Genomic DNA, 18,392 nt, shown 5'->3' with positions numbered 1-18,392 from the left:
GTGAATTAGGTAGGTTATCACTGAGTTGAGCCGTATTGCCAATATCTTTGCCAGGATCTTGGCATCGGTGGGAATCAGGGAAATCGGCCTATAGGAGTCCAGAGATTTAGGGTCTTTACCGGGTTTTGGAATCACTATTATGACTGCCTCTGACATGGAGGGGGGGAGATCGTTATTGGCAAATATATCTAAGTACAGGGCATGCAGCCTGGGGCCAAAAAAATCAATATGATTCTTGTATACCTCAGAGGGAATTCCGTCACATCCCGGAGCCTTGCCATTAGGGGACATACCAATGGCCGCAGTCACCTCCTCTAGCGTTAAAGGTGCCTCCAGCAGCTCGCAGGCCTCAGAGGAGAGTGTGGGCAGCGGAACACCCCCCATGTAGCATGAAAGATCCGAAGTGGAGCGCTGCAGCTGTGAATTATAAACCTCAGAGAAGTAAGATCGAAATAACAGCGCAATGTCCGGTGTGGTGTCTACAAGAGAGCCATCCGCTCCGGACATTTGGGTGATCGTGGTGCCAGGACGATCGTAATGTATAAGACGGGCCAGGAGGCCCCCCGTCCTATCAGCCTGCATATATATATTAGTAGCTTTAAAAAGAAGGGAGCGAGAGTTTCTATCGGACAGGTGGGCCAACCAAACTGACTGAGCCGTCAGCCATCGTGTCTTTGTCGCGGGGGCGCTGTCAGCCAAATATTGGGACTCTAAGTCCCTAGCATCTTTTTCAAGGGCCTGTTCTCTCTCCCTAGAGGCCATTTTATGAGCCGCTATGCGTCCAATATATGAACCTCTCAAAAACGCCTTAAACGAGTCCCAAACTACTGTACCCGGGGCAGACCCTACATTGTCGCCAAAGTACCCCTCCCATTGAGTCTCCAGGTCACTGCAGTCCCCCAGCTGGGTCAGCCAAGAGGGGTGCAATTTCCAATAGGAGTGCCCCCTCTGACTTTCCACAGCAAGAGTCATCATCAGAGGGGAGTGGTCGGAAACCCCTCGAGCCTCGTAGTGGACGTCAACTATCCTAGGGACTAGGGTAGGGGACACCAGCATCAGGTCAATTCTGGAGAAGGAGCCATGAGTGCTGGAGAAGCAGGAGAACTGACGAACCGCGGGATGACGAAGTCGCCACACATCTACCCATTGCAAAGTATTCAAATTTCTCTAATGTGTTTGAACGGAATCCATTCACGTGACCCTCCCCACTACTTAACCCTATACCTCCCCAGTGGTGCCGAAACCTAATCCCCTCTCTCCGCAGCCTAACACCCCCTTCCTAGCGCCTAAACCTAACACACCCTCCCCCGTGGCCTAACCCAAACAGTTACCGGCATACTTACGATCAGGATACCGGCTGTTGGGATTCCGGTGTCAGTTTTTTGAGTGCACTTTCGGATTCCGACATCAGTATTTCGACCGACGGCAACCTGAACACATCCCGTTTGAATGACACACACGAAATGTGTAGGAACAATGTGGTAGATCACGTAGGCCTATTGTGAAAAATAGACAACCCGCCATGTCAAATGAGGAGATCCCTGTGTGTATTGATACTAGAATGACGAAGATCTGGGCATTGGTCTCTCCCCCCCGTCTTCCCCACTCAAATATTTTTAGACACCCTGTAGTTTAGGATTTGATTGTCTGCGATCATTAGATGATAATTACTGAGGGGACTCAATATCTTGAAAGAGGAAATGCCTTTATTCAAATGTCAGGGAGAGCAAATGGCAATCAACAATTTGCTCCCATGCTCTGGAATACAGGCAAAAAATGGTTATTCAAATCCGCTAAATCCGTTTGCTTTCACTAATTTGTCTTAACAAGTATTTGTCTGTTTTCCAGTGTTTGGGAGCAAATGATCGATTGTCATTTGCTGTCATCCATTACCAGGTTTTTGCTTCAACCAACAAATTGGTTAGTTGGACATTAAATCTTAAGGTGTATGGCCAGCTTAACCCTTGGAGAAAGATAAAGTACCAGCCAATCAGCTCCCAACTGCCAAATTACTGGATATATTTGAAAAATAACAGGAGCTGGCTGGTTGGTACTTTATGTCTCAAAGGCTTAGTAAATAGATCTCAATAACCACTAAAGGTCCACAGTTTGAAATATGAGTCTCTTTAAGACGTCTTGCCCCCCTATCCCCCCCCTGCGTGTGACGACCTTGCCAAGTCCTGTCTGAATACTATAGGTGAAGGGGTAAATCTGCCCCTCCTAAGTGAACACCAGCAGTGTTTAGGATTAGTCCCACTCCTCTTTAGCACATTGCTTCTCAAGCTGAGTCCTCAGGACCACAAAAGGGCCTGATTCAGCGATGGACGCAATGTGAAAATGTGGTGATGCCGCAGTTGGTGTCTAAGGGATCACAGTTGCAGGCTGAGATGCACCCCGAAAACGGTTGCAACACACTTGCATTTTTGCCGCCAATCCCCCCAGATTGTCCCTGACTGATAATCACTTTGTGAATAAATCCTCTCTGCAACCGCAATCACTTCGCACCACGTGCACAGACCACCGATAATTGCTCAACAGCAAGAAAATACACATGGGGTATACATATATCCCTGAATCAGGCCCTGTAGATCTCGGGTGCTCTTGTTAGCGGTGGTAAGAAGCTGCTTGTGTACGGGGTTAGGTTTGTAATGCTGGCGGTCGGGGTGGCTGGCAGCGGTCAGAATACAGGCAACGGCATCCCGACAGTCTGAATCCCGACAGGGGGAAGTTAAGTATACTTGCCTTCCCTCAATGGCCACCTAACCCTAAGTTCCCGCAGCCTAAACCTAACTTTTGCCCTCCACAGCCTAACCCCCAACCATCCCCGGAGGAGCCTAATCCCCCCTTCCCGCAGCTTAAACCTAAACCTCCCCCCTCCACAGCCTAAACCTAACCTGCGCCCCCACCTACCTATGGCATAGCTGGGGCATACGAATGCTTATGGACCACGGTTTGCAAGTTGTTTCTCTAAGATCAAGCTTGCCTCCTTTGTGCCTGTTCGGGTCTGTCTTATCATTAAAAAAAACGTTAAATGGACGGTTAAGTACAAATTTAATGTAAATACTTTTCCTTTTTACAAAAAAGCTACTTTGCCCTTTTTATGGTTACATCTTGGACTAGGCCAGTGATGGCTAAGCTTGACACTCCAGCTGTTGTTGAACTACACATCCCAGCATGCCCTGCTACAGTTTTGCTATTTGGCCATGCTAAAACTGATGCAGGGCATACAGGGATGTGTAGTTCAACAAGATCTGGAGTGTCAAGGTTAGCCATCAATGGACTAGGCTTTAGTATAGACCAGTGGTTGCCAAATGCGGTCCTCAAGGCAACCCAACAGTCCAGGTTTTAGGGAAATCCTTGCTTGTGCACAGATGGTATAAAAAACTGAGGTACCAATTAAGTCACCTGTGCCTAAGCACAGATATACTTAACACCTGGACTGTTGGGGTGCCTTGAGGACTGCGTTTGTGATCCACTGGTGTAGATACATGCATGCTATTTTATAATGAACTAGAGCATAGACAGCGGGTATGGATGAATTGGAATAAGCAGGCAAGAGCAGACTTTTTTTGTACAAAATAAACTTTACTGCCAAGTTTAAAGAAAAAAAAAAAATTCCATGGTTAGGGTGGACCTCAAGAAATTCACTGTGAATCATGTATTCCCCCCTTTTGTTCCCCCGCTGTGTCCAGGGGGGTTAACCTTTTCTCTTCCAGCATTAACAGAATGATTCTGTCTGCATTCTACAGCTTGCAGATGGAACAGGAGCAACACATATTTCCTGGTAGATATAGATATTAGAGTGGCATTGCTCGTATACACAGGCTGGGCATGTGCCCGCTGCTGAGAGGAGACGTGATTACAATCCTACAATCCAGACCTAGCACATACTAATAAATTACACCGTTTTATGCAAATTCTCTAGACAATTAAGTATTGTCTTTGTTTGGCTGATCGCTGTACTTTGTCTCATGACTATAAATGGAGACAGTATATCACAGAATAGAGTGCAGTTACATGGTAAAGATATATATACATTCTTTTCTGTGGTGACAATATCAAGAGCCTCCCTTGGCAAGAAGTGCCCACCAAGACGGGTGTGGTTCGTTTTATCGACAGTATCTAGGTCGACAATGTTTAGGTCGACCACTATAGGTCGACAGTCACTAGGTCGACATGGATGGAAGGTCGACAGGGTTTCTAGGTCGACATGTGCTAGGTCGACAGGTCTAAAGGTCGACATGAGGAATTTAAATTTTTTTGGGTCGTTTTCTTCGTAGAGTGACCGGGATCCCAAATTAGTGCACCGCTTCGCTCGCCATGCTTCGGGCATGGTGCCTTCGCTCCGCTACCGCTTCGCTCGGCACACTTTACCGTTCCAATCGTAGTCCACGTGGATCGTTAAGTATGAAAAAATCCCCCCTCCCAAAAAAAGTGAAAAACTCATGTCGACCTTTAGACCTAGCACATGTCGACCTAGAAACCCTGTTGACCTTCCATCCATGTCGACCTAGTGACTGTCGACCTATAGTGGTCGACATAAACATTGTCGACCTAGACACTGTCGATCTTCAGACCGGATCCCCACCAAGACATGGGGAAATGGTATGAGATGCTAGTTCTCTGTGCCTTCATCTTCGCTATATTCACTGTCACTGTCCCTGCCTGGATGTTCTGGCATCTTCTGATGTTCCGTGTCCTCCTCGCCTGGCTGACTGCTCTCGTATCCCACTTTCACTGCGGCTTTGTCAGCTTCCATTGCTTCTGGCTGTGGTGCTGCCTTGCTAGCCTCTGCTAAGGTCTCCGGTATTTCATCCTGGGCTGTGGACGGTTTCTCTGGTCTGCTATGGTCAGGTTCCGGTACTTCACTGGTCTCTGGTGTTTGCACTTCACACGCTTCTACCTTTGCGTCCTCTGATATTTCTGGTGTACTAGTAATTGCTTCCTTATGTTCATCTGCCTTGGCAGAAAGGGTCCTCTGTTCACTGTCATTACTCTGTACAGGACATGCCGTCTTGTCTGGCTCCGCTGGCACAGATACTGCAACAGATGTTTCTGAAACAGCCTGAGTCACCGTCTCTTCTGCACCATTCCCTTGTGCTAAACTCTCCTCCACTTCCATCTCCTCTTCATAGGCAGGGTTACTCTGCGTTGTGGCAGCCGGTGGAGGCAACAGACCCTGTTGGGATATACAGATATATATATAATTAAACAACTTGCTGTGTTACAGAATACCTCTGAAATGCATGTGCTGAGATTTTTACACCCAGGTTACCAAATTATTTATTTGGATGTAACACAGTCTGGAGACTAGAACACAAGGAACACTAGCATTCTAATATGGGGCCCTCAGTGACATCTATCATAGAACTTTTATACATAACTATTATATAAGCGCCCCAGTATGGAATACAGTGCTAGTCTTCTTTATTCTAGGGAGGCACAGGTGAGTTGGATGTGGGTGCAGTGAAGCTGATTTAGTTATAATATTGTGTCACACCTGTGCGGGTTACTGTAGTTTTTGATCTCTCTGGAGAATAAGTGTCTATGGGGTATATTCAATTGACGTCGAAAGCTGCCGTCTGTTGAAAAGACGGCAGTTTTCGACTTTTTAAGGTTGGAAGGGGTTCCAACCCATTCAATATATTCGACAAGTCGAGGAATTGGACTTGTCGAAAAGCACGTGGATCAGCAGAATAGCTGCTGATCCATGTGCTTGTGTAGAAAACGGGGCGGTCCCCTTTTCGACCATTTCAGTCCGACATAAAAAAATGTCGGACTGAGATGTGGGACCCAGAGGAGGAGACGGGGGGAAGCCGCAGGGAGACGGGGGACAGCCGCGGGCACACAGGGGAGAGAAGCGCTACAGCAGGATGTCTCACAGCCGCGCCGCTCACGGCAGCATCCATCCGGCTCCAGCAAGTGAGGTCACGCTTGCTGGAGCCGGGTGGACACTGCCGTAAGGTCGGGCGGTGTGTGACATCCTCCTGCAGCGCTGATCTCCTCCGTCTGCCCGCCGGCTGTCCCCCGTCTCCCTCCCTCTCCTCCTCTGGATCCCTCATCTCAATTCGACTTTTTAAAAGTCGAAATGAGATGAGATTGAATAGGGGTTGTCAGATCCATTCCGACAAATGCATGTCGGAATGGATCCGACCCTAATTGAATATACCTATATATGTTACTTTTGAAGAATCTTTTGAGCTGTACAGGGATACGGTTGTTAGGGCGACACAGCTTAGGTCGTCAGTCATTAGATCTACCACTGAAGGTCGACATGCATTAGGTCGACATGAGTTTTCCACACTTTTTTTTCCTTAATTTTTTGGATTTTTCCATATTTTACTATCCACATTGACTACGATTGGAACAGTAACCTGCCAGAAGCATGGCGAGTGAAGTGAGCCATGCGAGGGGACACAGTACGCTAATTGGGGTTCACCGTCACTTTACGAAGAAAACACACAAAAAAAGGCCCAAAACTCATGTCAACCTTTTCACCTGTCGACCTAATGCCCAAGTCGACCTACTGCATGTTGACCTAATGCCCATGTCGACCTTCCATGGTCGACCTAAGTTGAGTCGACCCAACGACCCGTACCCGCTGTAGATTACCTGCAAGTCTGTGCGGGCACAGAAAGGTAGTGCCTACAGACTCGAGCACAGAACATGGCGCACGGATGTCTTCCATCTTTGTCTATAACTCACACTTTCTTCTCTGCCTCACAATCTCTCTTTATAAAGGGCACTCAGGGGTCTATTTACTAAGCCTTGGATGGAGATAAATCCGACGGAGATAAAGTACCAGCCAATCGGCTCCTAACTGCCATATCACAGCACGGGTTTGAAAAATAACAGGAGCCGATTGGCCCCCTTTCCTCAGGTGCTTTTCCCTCCCTCGTTCTGTTATCTCCATCTCATTGCCGTAAACGGCACCGATCCGCTAGGTCTAGCTAGCACTGCATATGCGGGTACTATGACTGCATGATAATACGCAAGGCGCTGGGATTTCTACTGACACACCGACTGGCGTTGTCTCAGATCCGCTGCTTGTGTATGGAGACGCAGACATAGAACACATATCGGTAGCTAAAGGACCCTCTGAGTCACGGCTGACGGACGTAAGACGCCAAATCCATTTAAACTGCGTTTGGGGTGGCAATCACAAGCTGCAACACCCCTGCGTATCAGTCGCTACTCTACCGTTACCTCCCATAAACACTTTGCAAATAAATCCTGTGATCGCCATGGTAAAACCAGTGTGGCACATGTGCAGTGCGACACGTACAACAATGACATCAGGCCCTACGTAAGGCGCTGAGGATCACTTGTGCATAATAATCCATATAGTATATGAATAAGCCCGTCACGTCTCTGATATGCCTGTGCCGGCGAGACATGTCAGGTGAGGAGGCCACTATTACATGACCCAGGATGGAAGACACGACAGAGAACAAAGGACAGAGGCGGGGCACGGAACCAGATATATTGTAGGACAGGTCTAAAATCTGCTATAGATAATAATGATGGTAAGTAAGCCTGGCTTGATTTTGGAATGTAGTGCTTCCATCTTGTAACAGAACCGAGTACCAAGCAAATACAATGCTGCACAAAGGCACTGCTGATGAACAGAAGGTCAAGGGTTAAATCTCTGAATGTATCCTTGTAGAACACAAGCTGAACAGTAAAAGTTGGATTTCCCTTGGAAGACAGGGATATTTTTCCATTTTCAGCTGCACACAATCATTAGGCTTAGTGCACCCACAGCACATTCAGACTGCTGTGTAACCACTTCCAAGACTCTGCGGAAAGATTTAGTGCTGAACTGTTGGGAATCGGCCAAGAACAGAAGGGAAACTCCTGCTGCTTTATGTCTATCCTTTCTCCTCATAAACACACTTCATCCTTACTGCATTAAGACAGTGTATTACTGCAGTCATATTCACTTATAGTTACATTTACAAAGGTGCTATATTGCTGGCATAAATAAAGGTATATTTGTAGTTTAACTTTTGTTCTCAATCTGCACAGTGTTTGTCCAAATGTGAAAACCATATTAATCCTGTGGCTTTCTACAGCACATACATCACCTTTAATTTATTAAACGTAGTAACAAACCACAAGCTGAAACGGAGGAAGAAAACCCCCAGTTTTACTTGGGAGAGAAGTACCATTTCCTATGCATTTTACCTGCAGGAGTGCCGTTTCCTATGCATTTGACCTGCAGGAGTGCCATTTCCTATGCATATTACCTGAAGGAATCCCATTTCCAGGGCGTTTACCTGCAGGAGTGCCATTTCCTATGCATTTTACCTGCAGGAGTGCCATTTCCTATACATTTTACCTACAGAAGTGCCATTTCCTATACATTTTACCTGCAGGAGTGCCATTTCCTATGCATTTTACCTGCAGGAGTGCCATTTCCTATGCATATTACCTGAAGGAATCCCATTTCCAGGGCGTTTACCTGCAGGAGTGCCGTTTCCTATGCATTTTACCTGCAGGAGTGCCATTTCCTATGCATTTTACCTGCAGGAGTGCCATTCCCTATGCATTTTACCTGCAGGAGTGCCATTTCCTATGCATTTTACCTGCAGGAGTGCCATTTCCTATGCATATTACCTGAAGGAATCCCATTTCCAGGGCGTTTACCTGCAGGAGTGCCATTTCCTATGCATTTTACCTGCAGGAGTGCCATTTCCTATACATTTTACCTGCAGGAGTGCCATTTCCTATGCATTTTACCTGCAGGAGAGCCATTTCCTATGCATTTTACCTGAAGGAATTCCATTTCTGGGCGTTTTACCTGAAGGAATTCCATTTCCAGAGCGTTTACCTGCAGGAGTGCTATTTCCTATACATTTTACCTGCAGGAGTGCAATTTCCCATGCATTTTACCTGCAGGAATTCCATTTCGGGGCGTTTTACCTGAAGGAATTCCATTTCTGGGCGTTTTACCTGAAGGAATTCCATTTCTGGGCGTTTTACCTGAAGGAATTCCATTTCTGGGCGTTTTACCTGAAGGAATTCCATTTCCAGGGCATTTACCTGCAGGAGTGCTATTTCCTATACATTTTACCCAGGGCCGGTTCTGGCGCTCTGTGCGCCCCGGGTGGCAATAGGGGGCGTGGCTTCGTACAGGGGGCGTGGTCATTTAACCCCCTGTACAGACTGAAATGATGTGCGGTGAGCGATGACGTCATCGCGCACCGCACAGTAAAGGACCTCTCCACGAAGGGAAACTAGACGCGTACGCGTCTAGTTTCCCTTCACAGCGGCCAGCGGCAGCAGGGGGGCAGCAGGGAGCACACAGAAGCAGCGGATCTTGCCCTGGTACGGCGCCCTCCGGAAGGCGGCGCCCCGGGCAAAAGTCCTGCTTGCCCGTGGCAAGATCCGCTACTGAGTTTACCTGCAGGAGTGCCATTTCCTATGCATTTTACCTGCAGGAGTGCCATTTCCCATGCATTTTACCTGCAGGAATTCCATTTCTGGGCGTTTTACCTGAAGCAGTGCCGTTTCTGGGCGTTTCACCTGCAGGAGTGCCATTTCCTAGGAGTTTTATCGACAGGAATTCCATTTCTGGGCATTTTTTTCTACAGGAGTGCCGTTTCTGAGCATTTTACTTGGAGGCGTGCCATTTCCTGGGAGTTTTATCTACAGGTGTTACGTTTCCTCTGCATTTTATCTACAGGAGTGCAGTTTCCAGGGCGGTTTAGCCTTACTGCTGACGCTGATACTTACATGTGGGTCTGGCAGCCATACCCTATACCAGTGATTCCCAACCACGGTCCTCAAGTACCCTCAACAGTTCATATTTTCCAGGTCTCCTCACAGGATTGCAATTGAAATAATTAGCTCCACCTGTGGGTCTTTTAAAATGTGTCAGTGAGTAATGAATACACCTGTTCAACTGCTAGGTGACCTGGAAAACATGAACTGTTGGGGGTACTTGAGGACCGAGGTTGGGAACCAATGCCCTATACTAAGGAATATAACTGAGTTGGGAGCACTTGTGGGTTAGTTAGATTGCCCTTTGGGGCACCTCAGATTTGCTTACCTGGTGGTACTGGTATTGCTGACCGCTTCGCATCATGTGCAAATACATGTTGTACACATATGTTGCCATCTCTGGCATGTTCTTAATAACTTGGGCTGAGTAGGGTGGCATCTCACCATTCTGGAAAGTAAAACATACAGCATAAGACCTTCTCTTACAGTGTGGACAGATATAATATTCTAGCCTAGAAGTCTATTAGGGAACAACCTAGCAGTGTGATATGGGTGGCTATATAATTGCTGGTAGGTTGGCAAGTAAGTACACATTTTACATACTTTAAGCCAGGCATGTCCAAACTGCGGTCCTCCAGCTGTTGAGAAACTACACATCCCAGCATGCCCTGACACAGCTTTAGCATTCCCTGACAGCAAAACGGTGTCAGGGCATACTGGGTTATGTAGTTTCACAACAGCTGGAGGGCCGCAGTTTGGACATGCCTGCTTTAAGCAAACATTACAGACAGATAATATAAAAACTCTTTAGAAAATACTGGCTACACTATATAGTAGCAGTAACTGTTTCAGAGATGCTTGGTGCCAGCTGGCTGCCAGTGCTTCAGCCGCAGGGAATCTTCTTTGATGCTACTGGTATCCATACTCAGGGGTCAGGAACCAGACTGACTTTTTCACATGAATTTACAATTTAGCTTTTACGCGAGATGGAGCTTGGTAACTCCGGCAGCACAGCAGCCCCCATAGAAACCTATGGGACCTGCATTTTGGAAATGGAGACAACACTCCGATATGTCTTTTTTGCTTGAATGTGCGTCACAATTGCAGTGGGAAGCGGCAAAACCACTTTACGAGACTGCACTGATTAATATGATATGCAACACTTGTAACACTGCGACTGAGTATGAATCAGGATACAAAGGGCGGGATGTAATGCCGCCCGTGTTCAGCCGACGTGCGAGATTCTGGCCGAACTCGGACGTATTTTTTTTTTAGAGAGACAATCACTTACAAGGCAAAACTATACCTTGTATGTGATTGCCCCTTTAAAAATAATAATCTGATGTCGTCCAGAATACTGTACGTCGACCGAACTCGGGTGGCATTACATCTTATCCAAAGTGCTACGATGCAGCAGCCACAGCTTTTTCTCATGCCCAGTTCCATTGTGCTTCGTAGACAGATTCAGACTCAGTCGCTGTGGTACAGGTGTTGCATATAAAATAAATCGGCGCAGTCTCATGAAGCGGTTTTGTCGCACTGTAATTAAGACGCACATTCCAGTGAAAAACACACTTTGCGGAAGCAGAGTTGCACAGGACCTGGTGCACAGAGAAGGGTTGATTGGTGTGACTGCAGCAACAGTGTATGAGGACACATACTAACAAGCCAGTGATGGTGAATGTGACCTGTGTGTGGTCTTACCGGTACAGTCCGGTCAGCTTTAAAAAAAAAATACATTGCAACCAATGATCTGTTTATTTAGGTTGGGTTCGTGTGACCATACCAATGGCAGGATCCTGACTTTTAGTTGGCCGGTGGGGGGCAAGCGCAACGAAGCCCCTTGTGGGCTCTATGGGTGTCGTGGACACCCACGAGTGGGAATAGTCCCTGTTGATCGGCATGCCGACAGTTGGGCTAGTCACCGTTCGGGATCCCGGCGTCGGTATTGTGACCTGCGGTCACATAACCGCATCCTGTTTTTTCGCATGGTAAACAAAAGAGATGTATACTTAATATTTTAAAGTCACCACTTCCATATGTACTTTATTGCTAAGGTCACAAAGACCTTGTGGCCGTAGATTATGTCTCAAACAAAAGGAAATGACAACATTAACTTCTTCAAAGTCTACATTTCATGTTGAGTGCTGCTTACCTTCCTTTGTGTTGGGAAGGATTCCCCAGGCATGATGTGCAGTCTCAGTGGCCGAGCGGTCAGCTGTCGGAACGCAGGGGTCAGCTCAAAGCAGTTCTGGAAGAGGGAGACTCGAGCGAATATGTATAGACCAAGTCGAGCTCTGGACATTGCAACCACTAAACGCCTCACATCCCTACAAGAGAAGCACAGACACCGTCACAGGTTACACAATATTCCCTCAGAAAGCGTCAACCAATAAATATAATGGATGAATAGCTTACAAAATGTAAACAGATGTGATTGGTTTGTGTGTCACAGCACATTCTCATATGTACTGTGTCTACTAGTCAGAATACCATAATGGACATACTTAAAGATTAGTGCAAATATATCTGTACAAACATGCTGCATTTGAAATGGTGCAAAGAAGGTACTGAAACATTATTACCCACTACACATAGGCCCTCATTCCGAGTTGTTCGCTCGGTAAATTTCATCGCATCGCAGCGATTTTCCGCTTAGTGCGCATGCGCAATGTCCGCACTGCGACTGCGCCAAGTAAATTTGCTATGAAGTTAGGTTTTTTACTCACGGCTTTTTCTTCGCTCTGGCGATCGTAGTGTGATTGACAGGAAATGGGTGTTACTGGGCGGAAACAGGCCGTTTTATGGGCGTGTGGGAAAAAACGCTACCGTTTCCGGAAAAAACGCGGGAGTGGCTGGAGAAACGGGGGAGTGTCTGGGCGAACGCTGGGTGTGTTTGTGACGTCAAACCAGGAACGACAAGCACTGAACTGATCGCAGATGCCGAGTAAGTCTGAAGCTACTCAGAAACTGCACAGAGATGTCTTTTCGCAATATTGCGAATCTTTCATTCGCAATTTTAAGATGCTAAGATTCACTCCCAGTGGGCGGCGGCTTAGCGTGAGCAACTCTGCTAAAATCGCCTTGCGAGCGAACAACTCGGAATGACCTCCATAATGCCTGTCCCCTGTAGCACAGGTAATCCATACCCCAGCCATTTATCAGTACAATGTCTCGGCAACTTGTGTTTAGCTCATTCAATGTTCAGGGGTCATTCTGTACTGAGTGAGTGACCACTGGTCTTGAGAGGCCATTGAAGTGACATGAATGCACAGCCATTTAAAAAATGGGTTATTTCAGTGGGAACTAACTTCAGGATTCAGAAAATTCCTACTTTAAAACAAACAAAATCATATTGTTTACCCTCTGAAAGCCAGAGTTTTATGTAGGCTGCACTATTTGTGTAAAAGGCATCCCTTCATTAGGTACAATAGTCAGTTTTCTCTGACCTGAACATTAAAACAAGCAGACTTTGAAGCTGCTTTCCAAACTGTCGTACAAATATGGCTGTAACCAGTGCAAAGTAAAAGAGGTAGAAAAACACCTTCACTTCCTACAAGGTGATACGGAAATTCCCGATACAGTGGTAATCATAGGATGAATCTCCTCGTAGTCTGAACCACACCTTCAGAGAACAGCCCTGTAGGATGAAGGCTATAAAAGCCATGCTGTTAAAATCAGCCGGGATAAACTCTGAGGATGAAAGGGGTCTTGACTGAAAAGACCAGGTCTGGATGCTAAGAAGTCCTAGGTTCCACGACTGGGCCAAAGTCACCTGAAAGTCCCTTCATTTATCGGTTTTACTAATCCTTCAGAAGCATTGGTACCGGATGGAGTAGGACGATTGGAAGCCCCAAGGAACCAACATGCAATCTACAAGAAATATTTAAATCACATAACATGGGTGGTCATTCCGAGTTGTTCGCTCGTTATTTTTTTCTCGCAACGGAGCGATAAGTCGCTAATGCGCATGCGCAATGTCTGCACTGCGACTGCGCCAAGTAAATTTGCTATGCAGTTAGGTATTTTACTCACGGCATTACAAGGTTTTTTCTTCGTTCTGGTGATCGTAGTGTGATTGACAGGAAGTGGGTGTTTCGGGGCGGAAACAGGCCGTTTTATGGGTGTGTGTGAAAAAACGCTACCGTTTCTGGGAAAAACGCGGGAGTGGCTGGAGAAACGGAGGAGAGTCTGGGCGAACGCTGGGTGTGTTTGTGACGTCAAACCAGGAACGACAAGCACTGAACTGATCGCAGATGCAGAGTAAGTGTGGAGCTACTCAGAAACTGCTAAGAAGTGTCTATTCGCAATTTTAAGAATCTTTCGTTCGCAATTTTACTATGCTAAGATTCACTCCCAGTAGGCGGCGGCTTAGCGTGTGCAAAGCTGCTAAAAGCAGCTTGCGAGCGAACAACTCGGAATGAGGGCCCTGGAGCGGAAGCTATCCACTTTGTGGGTCAAGGTGGACGACAAAAGAAAATAAATAATTGGGAGCGCTGCCACTACCAGCTGATGATCAACCTACAACCCTTATATTATTGCACTTTGTTAGTAGTAACTTGTCATAGCTACAAGAAGGATTAAACTCCTAAAAAATTCACAATAAAAAATTATTTCACCCACAATAAAAAAACAGTGTAAAATACACCATATACAGTAAATATTTAATCTGGATTCAATGCCACAGTAATCTCATAGACATCTCATAACAGACACCATATTAATCCAATAATTTGAAATGGCAATTTGTTAAAAACACAAGAAATATCTCAGTTCTTATATTTACCACTGTTCTATGTTATAAATATCATCCAGTATATTGAATCTTATTTAAGCCTCTTTAGGCTTCATTCATTAGGTCAATTCTGAATCAGTCACCCTTTTCCTTGTGACACTTATTATTTGCACAGTTCTCAAAGCCACACACAGTTTGCTGTACAGTTCTCGAGGTTACTTAGTTCAATGCACAGTCTTTATTGTCAATAACCTCGGTCTTTTAAAGCCTGTTGCAGCTTTATTTACTGGACCACTTTTAATTAGTCACCAATTCGCCATGACATTCAGCGTTTGTACAGTCCTCAGAGCCACATACAGTTCAATGTACATATAGTTCAGTGCGCCGTCCGTCACTAATAATGTGGGATCCCACAAGTTTGTTTTCCCTTCCTACCCACTTGTTGTTTATGCACACGCTTGCATCGCCGTGAGTTTTTCACAATTTTTTTCTTTTTTTGAACCTTTTCATGCTTAACGATCCACGTGGACTACAATTGGGAACGGTAACCTTGCCCGAAGCATGGCGAGCGAAGCGAGGGGACACGGTGCACTAATTGGGGTTCCCGGTTATTCTACGAAGAAAACGATACAAAAACCCCATAAAAATCTTGTGTCGACCTTTTGACCCGTCGACCTAGTTACTGTCGACAGACAGTGGTCGACCTAGTTACTATCTACCTTCCATACCACACCCGTTTGTCCATGCCATTTTCATTTGTTTTATTGTTTTAAATATTCGGTTGAACTCTAATGCAAAGTTTGATTTCTATTAAATATGGAATAGCCCATGCTGGATGCCAATTCCTTTTGTCACTTTCATTTTATAGGACCCCTTTCACACCGCACAAATAACCCGCTATCGACCGGTTGACGCGGATCGCTGTGCAGTGTGAAAGGGGCCAGTCCCAATTTCCCGGGTCGTCTGACCTGGTATATCAACCTGGGAATAAAGAAGGGTTATTACCGGGTCAGGTGCAGTGTGAACGGGTTGCTGGGTCGATGCGACCTGGGACCCGTTCACAGTATAGGCAGAGACGGCATGAAGATGATCTCATCTCCCAGCACCGGCTCCGCCCACCGCCCGCGATGTTAATCCGACCTGAAGTCAATGTCAAAGGGTCCAATGCCAGATCCCACCCGGGAAGGACCGATGCGACCCATCACTGCTATATGAAAGCGACATAATACAAATACAATACATGCACTCGTGCCAGAAAAAGAGAGGCGCTTCCATTCCCAGTACATGCCACCACAAACCCCCCCAATTACATGGAATCTTCTGCAATCCATTGGCGCAAAATTTGCAGGGAAGATGGCATCATAACATGAATTAAACAAGACTTTATAGTAGGTGCCAGAGAGACATCGACAACAACAATTTCAAGGGTATGCCTATCTTCTATGAGGTACAGGAGCAGACAGCTCACTCCGGGGTCCCATTTCTGATCGCAGGGCACAAGACTCTGCCCATAACCTGGGCTCAAGACTGCCACTGGATGCAAGATGACTGGAAATGTGTGGCCTGGTCCGGTAACTCGAGGTTCCAACTGTTTCAGATAGATGACATGTGGAGAAAACCCCAAGATGCTACAGACCACACATACCAACAAGGGCAGCTCTCTTATGGTGTGGGGAAGTGTTCCAAACCTTAGTATACAAGACATACTAACAGTCCAGGTTTTAAGGATAGCCATCCTTGAGCACACATGACTTAATTAGTGCCTCAGTTATTGTGATTTAACTATCTGTGCTCAAGCACAGGACCTGATGCACTGAGGAGGACTGTTTGGCGCGACTGCATTTTACATGACTAAATAGCTAAAGGGTCATTTAGATGTGACAGATGCTTGTAAGAAGGCTAATGAAGACCTGTAAAAGTTAGTGTTGTTAGGGGGAGGGAGGTTAAAGCATAAATTACATCTAAAAGAACATATGTTGCTATATATATATATATATATATATATATATATATATATATATAGGCTGTACATCAATAAACAAAAATTTTACACACATTTCGCAATGGCCAATGCCCACACAACGTAACAATTATCAGCAGACTGCGCATGCATCAAGGTGCCGCTGCCATCTCGCTTACAATGAGGATTTAATGGAAAAGTGATTGACAGGAATTGACCGTTTGGAGGTATTAACGGGCAGTGGTTGGAAAAACAAGATTTATGGTAAGAACTTACCATTGTTAAATCTCTTTCTGCGAGGTACACTGGGCTCCACAAGGATTAACATCGGGATGTAGAGTAGGATCTTGATCCGAGGCACCAACAGGTTGAAAAGCTTTGACTGTTCCCAGAATGCATAGCGCTGCCTCCTCTATAACCCCGCCTCCCTGCACAGGAGCTCAGTTTTTAGTTAACCAGCCCAATGCAGTAGCAGAAAAAGAGATGACAACGGTTAGTAGCCACATACACCACACTCTCACGACAGGAGAAGTGTCAGCGGCTAATGCCATACCAACCCAAAGAAGCTAAGTGCGTCAGGGTGGGCGCCTTGTGGAGCCCAATGTACATCGCAGAAAGAGTTTTAACAAAGGTAAGTTCTTACCATAAAACTCGTTTTCTGCTGCGGGGTACGCTGTGCTCCACAAGGATAGACATTGGGGATGTCCTAAAGCAGTTCCTTATGGGAGGGGACGCACTGTAGCGGGCACAAGAACCCGGCGTCCAAAGGAAGCATCCTGGAAAGCGGCGGTATCGAAGGCATAGAACCTAATAAACGTGTTCCCTGAGGACTACGTTGCCGCCTTACACAAGTGTTCAAGGGTCGCACCACGGTGGGCCGCCCAAGCAGGTCCAACCGACCGAGTAGAATGGGCCTTAATGGTAGCAGGAGCTGGACGACCAGTCTGTACATAAGTATGTGCAATCACCATTCTAATCCATCTGGCCAGAGTCTGCTTGGAAGCAGGCCAGCCACGTTTGTGAAAACCAAACAACATGAAAAGAGAATCAGATTTCCTAATGGAGGAAGTTCTCTTCACATAGATACGGAGAGCCCGTACCACATCCAAAGACCGCTCTTTGGAAGACAACTCAGGAGAATTAAAGGCCGGCACCACAATCTCCTGGTTAAGGTGGAAAAAAAACACCACCTTAAGTAAATAACCTGGCCGCGTTCCTTGAACCGCCTGGTCACGGTGAAAAATCAAATGCGGAGACTTACAAGATAAGGCACCCAAGTCCGAGACCCTTCTAGCTGAAGCAATAGCCAGCCAGAATAGAACCTTAAGGGAAAGCCACTTAAGGTCAGCTGAGGCAAGAGGCTCAAACGGAGACACTTGCAAGGCCTCCAAAACCACCGACAAGTCCCAAGGGCCCACAGGCGGCACATAAGGAGGCTGAATCCGCAACACACCCTGAGTGAGTGTATGGACATCAGGTAGGGTAGCAATTTTTCTCTGAAACCAAACCGACAAGGCAGAGATGTGAACCTTGAGGGAGGACAGGCGCAAGCCTAAGTCTAGGCCCTGTTGTAGAAAGGCCAATAGTTTGGCCGTACTAAACTTGAAAACGTCATGATTGTGAGACGCATACCAAGTCTGATACACTTAGCCCCCTCAGGTATAAGAATATAGGAATAGCCCACAGAATGAAATACCCTTTATTAAGGCAGCCACGCAGCAGCTACATGCACACATACGTATATAGGCCCTCATTCCGAGTTGTTCGCTCTCTAGCTGCTTTTAGCAGCTTTGCACACGCTAAGTCGCCGCCTACTGGGAGTGAATCTTAGCTTATCAAAATTGCGAACGAAAGATTCTCAAAATTGCGAATAGAAATTTCTTTGCAGTTTCTGAGTAGCTCGAGACTTACTCTGCCATTGCGATCAGTTCAGTCAGTTTCGTTCCTGGTTTGACGTCACAAACACACCCA

At 46.4% G+C, this 18,392-nt stretch overlaps 1 protein-coding gene across 1 annotated transcript in view; it reads right to left on the bottom strand.

Moving 5' to 3' along the window:
- Positions 1 to 2,904: 2,904 nt before the first annotated feature.
- Positions 2,905 to 18,392, bottom strand: part of AQR (aquarius intron-binding spliceosomal factor) — a 187,030-nt gene continuing 171,542 nt past the window's right edge. Inside the window, exons 33-35 of the mRNA XM_063948061.1 lie at positions 11,882 to 12,056; positions 10,055 to 10,174; positions 2,905 to 5,179 (exon numbers count right to left, since the gene is read on the bottom strand). Of these exons, the coding sequence (XP_063804131.1) occupies positions 4,616 to 5,179; positions 10,055 to 10,174; positions 11,882 to 12,056 (859 nt within the window). The 3' untranslated portion in view covers positions 2,905 to 4,615. The remainder of the gene's footprint in view (positions 5,180 to 10,054; positions 10,175 to 11,881; positions 12,057 to 18,392) is intronic.

This window comes from Pseudophryne corroboree, chromosome 12, assembly GCF_028390025.1.
Source record: "Pseudophryne corroboree isolate aPseCor3 chromosome 12, aPseCor3.hap2, whole genome shotgun sequence".
NCBI lineage: Eukaryota > Metazoa > Chordata > Amphibia > Anura > Myobatrachidae > Pseudophryne > Pseudophryne corroboree.
The sequence above is the reverse complement of the archived record's forward strand: the minus strand, read 5'-3'. Positions and strand labels throughout refer to the sequence as shown.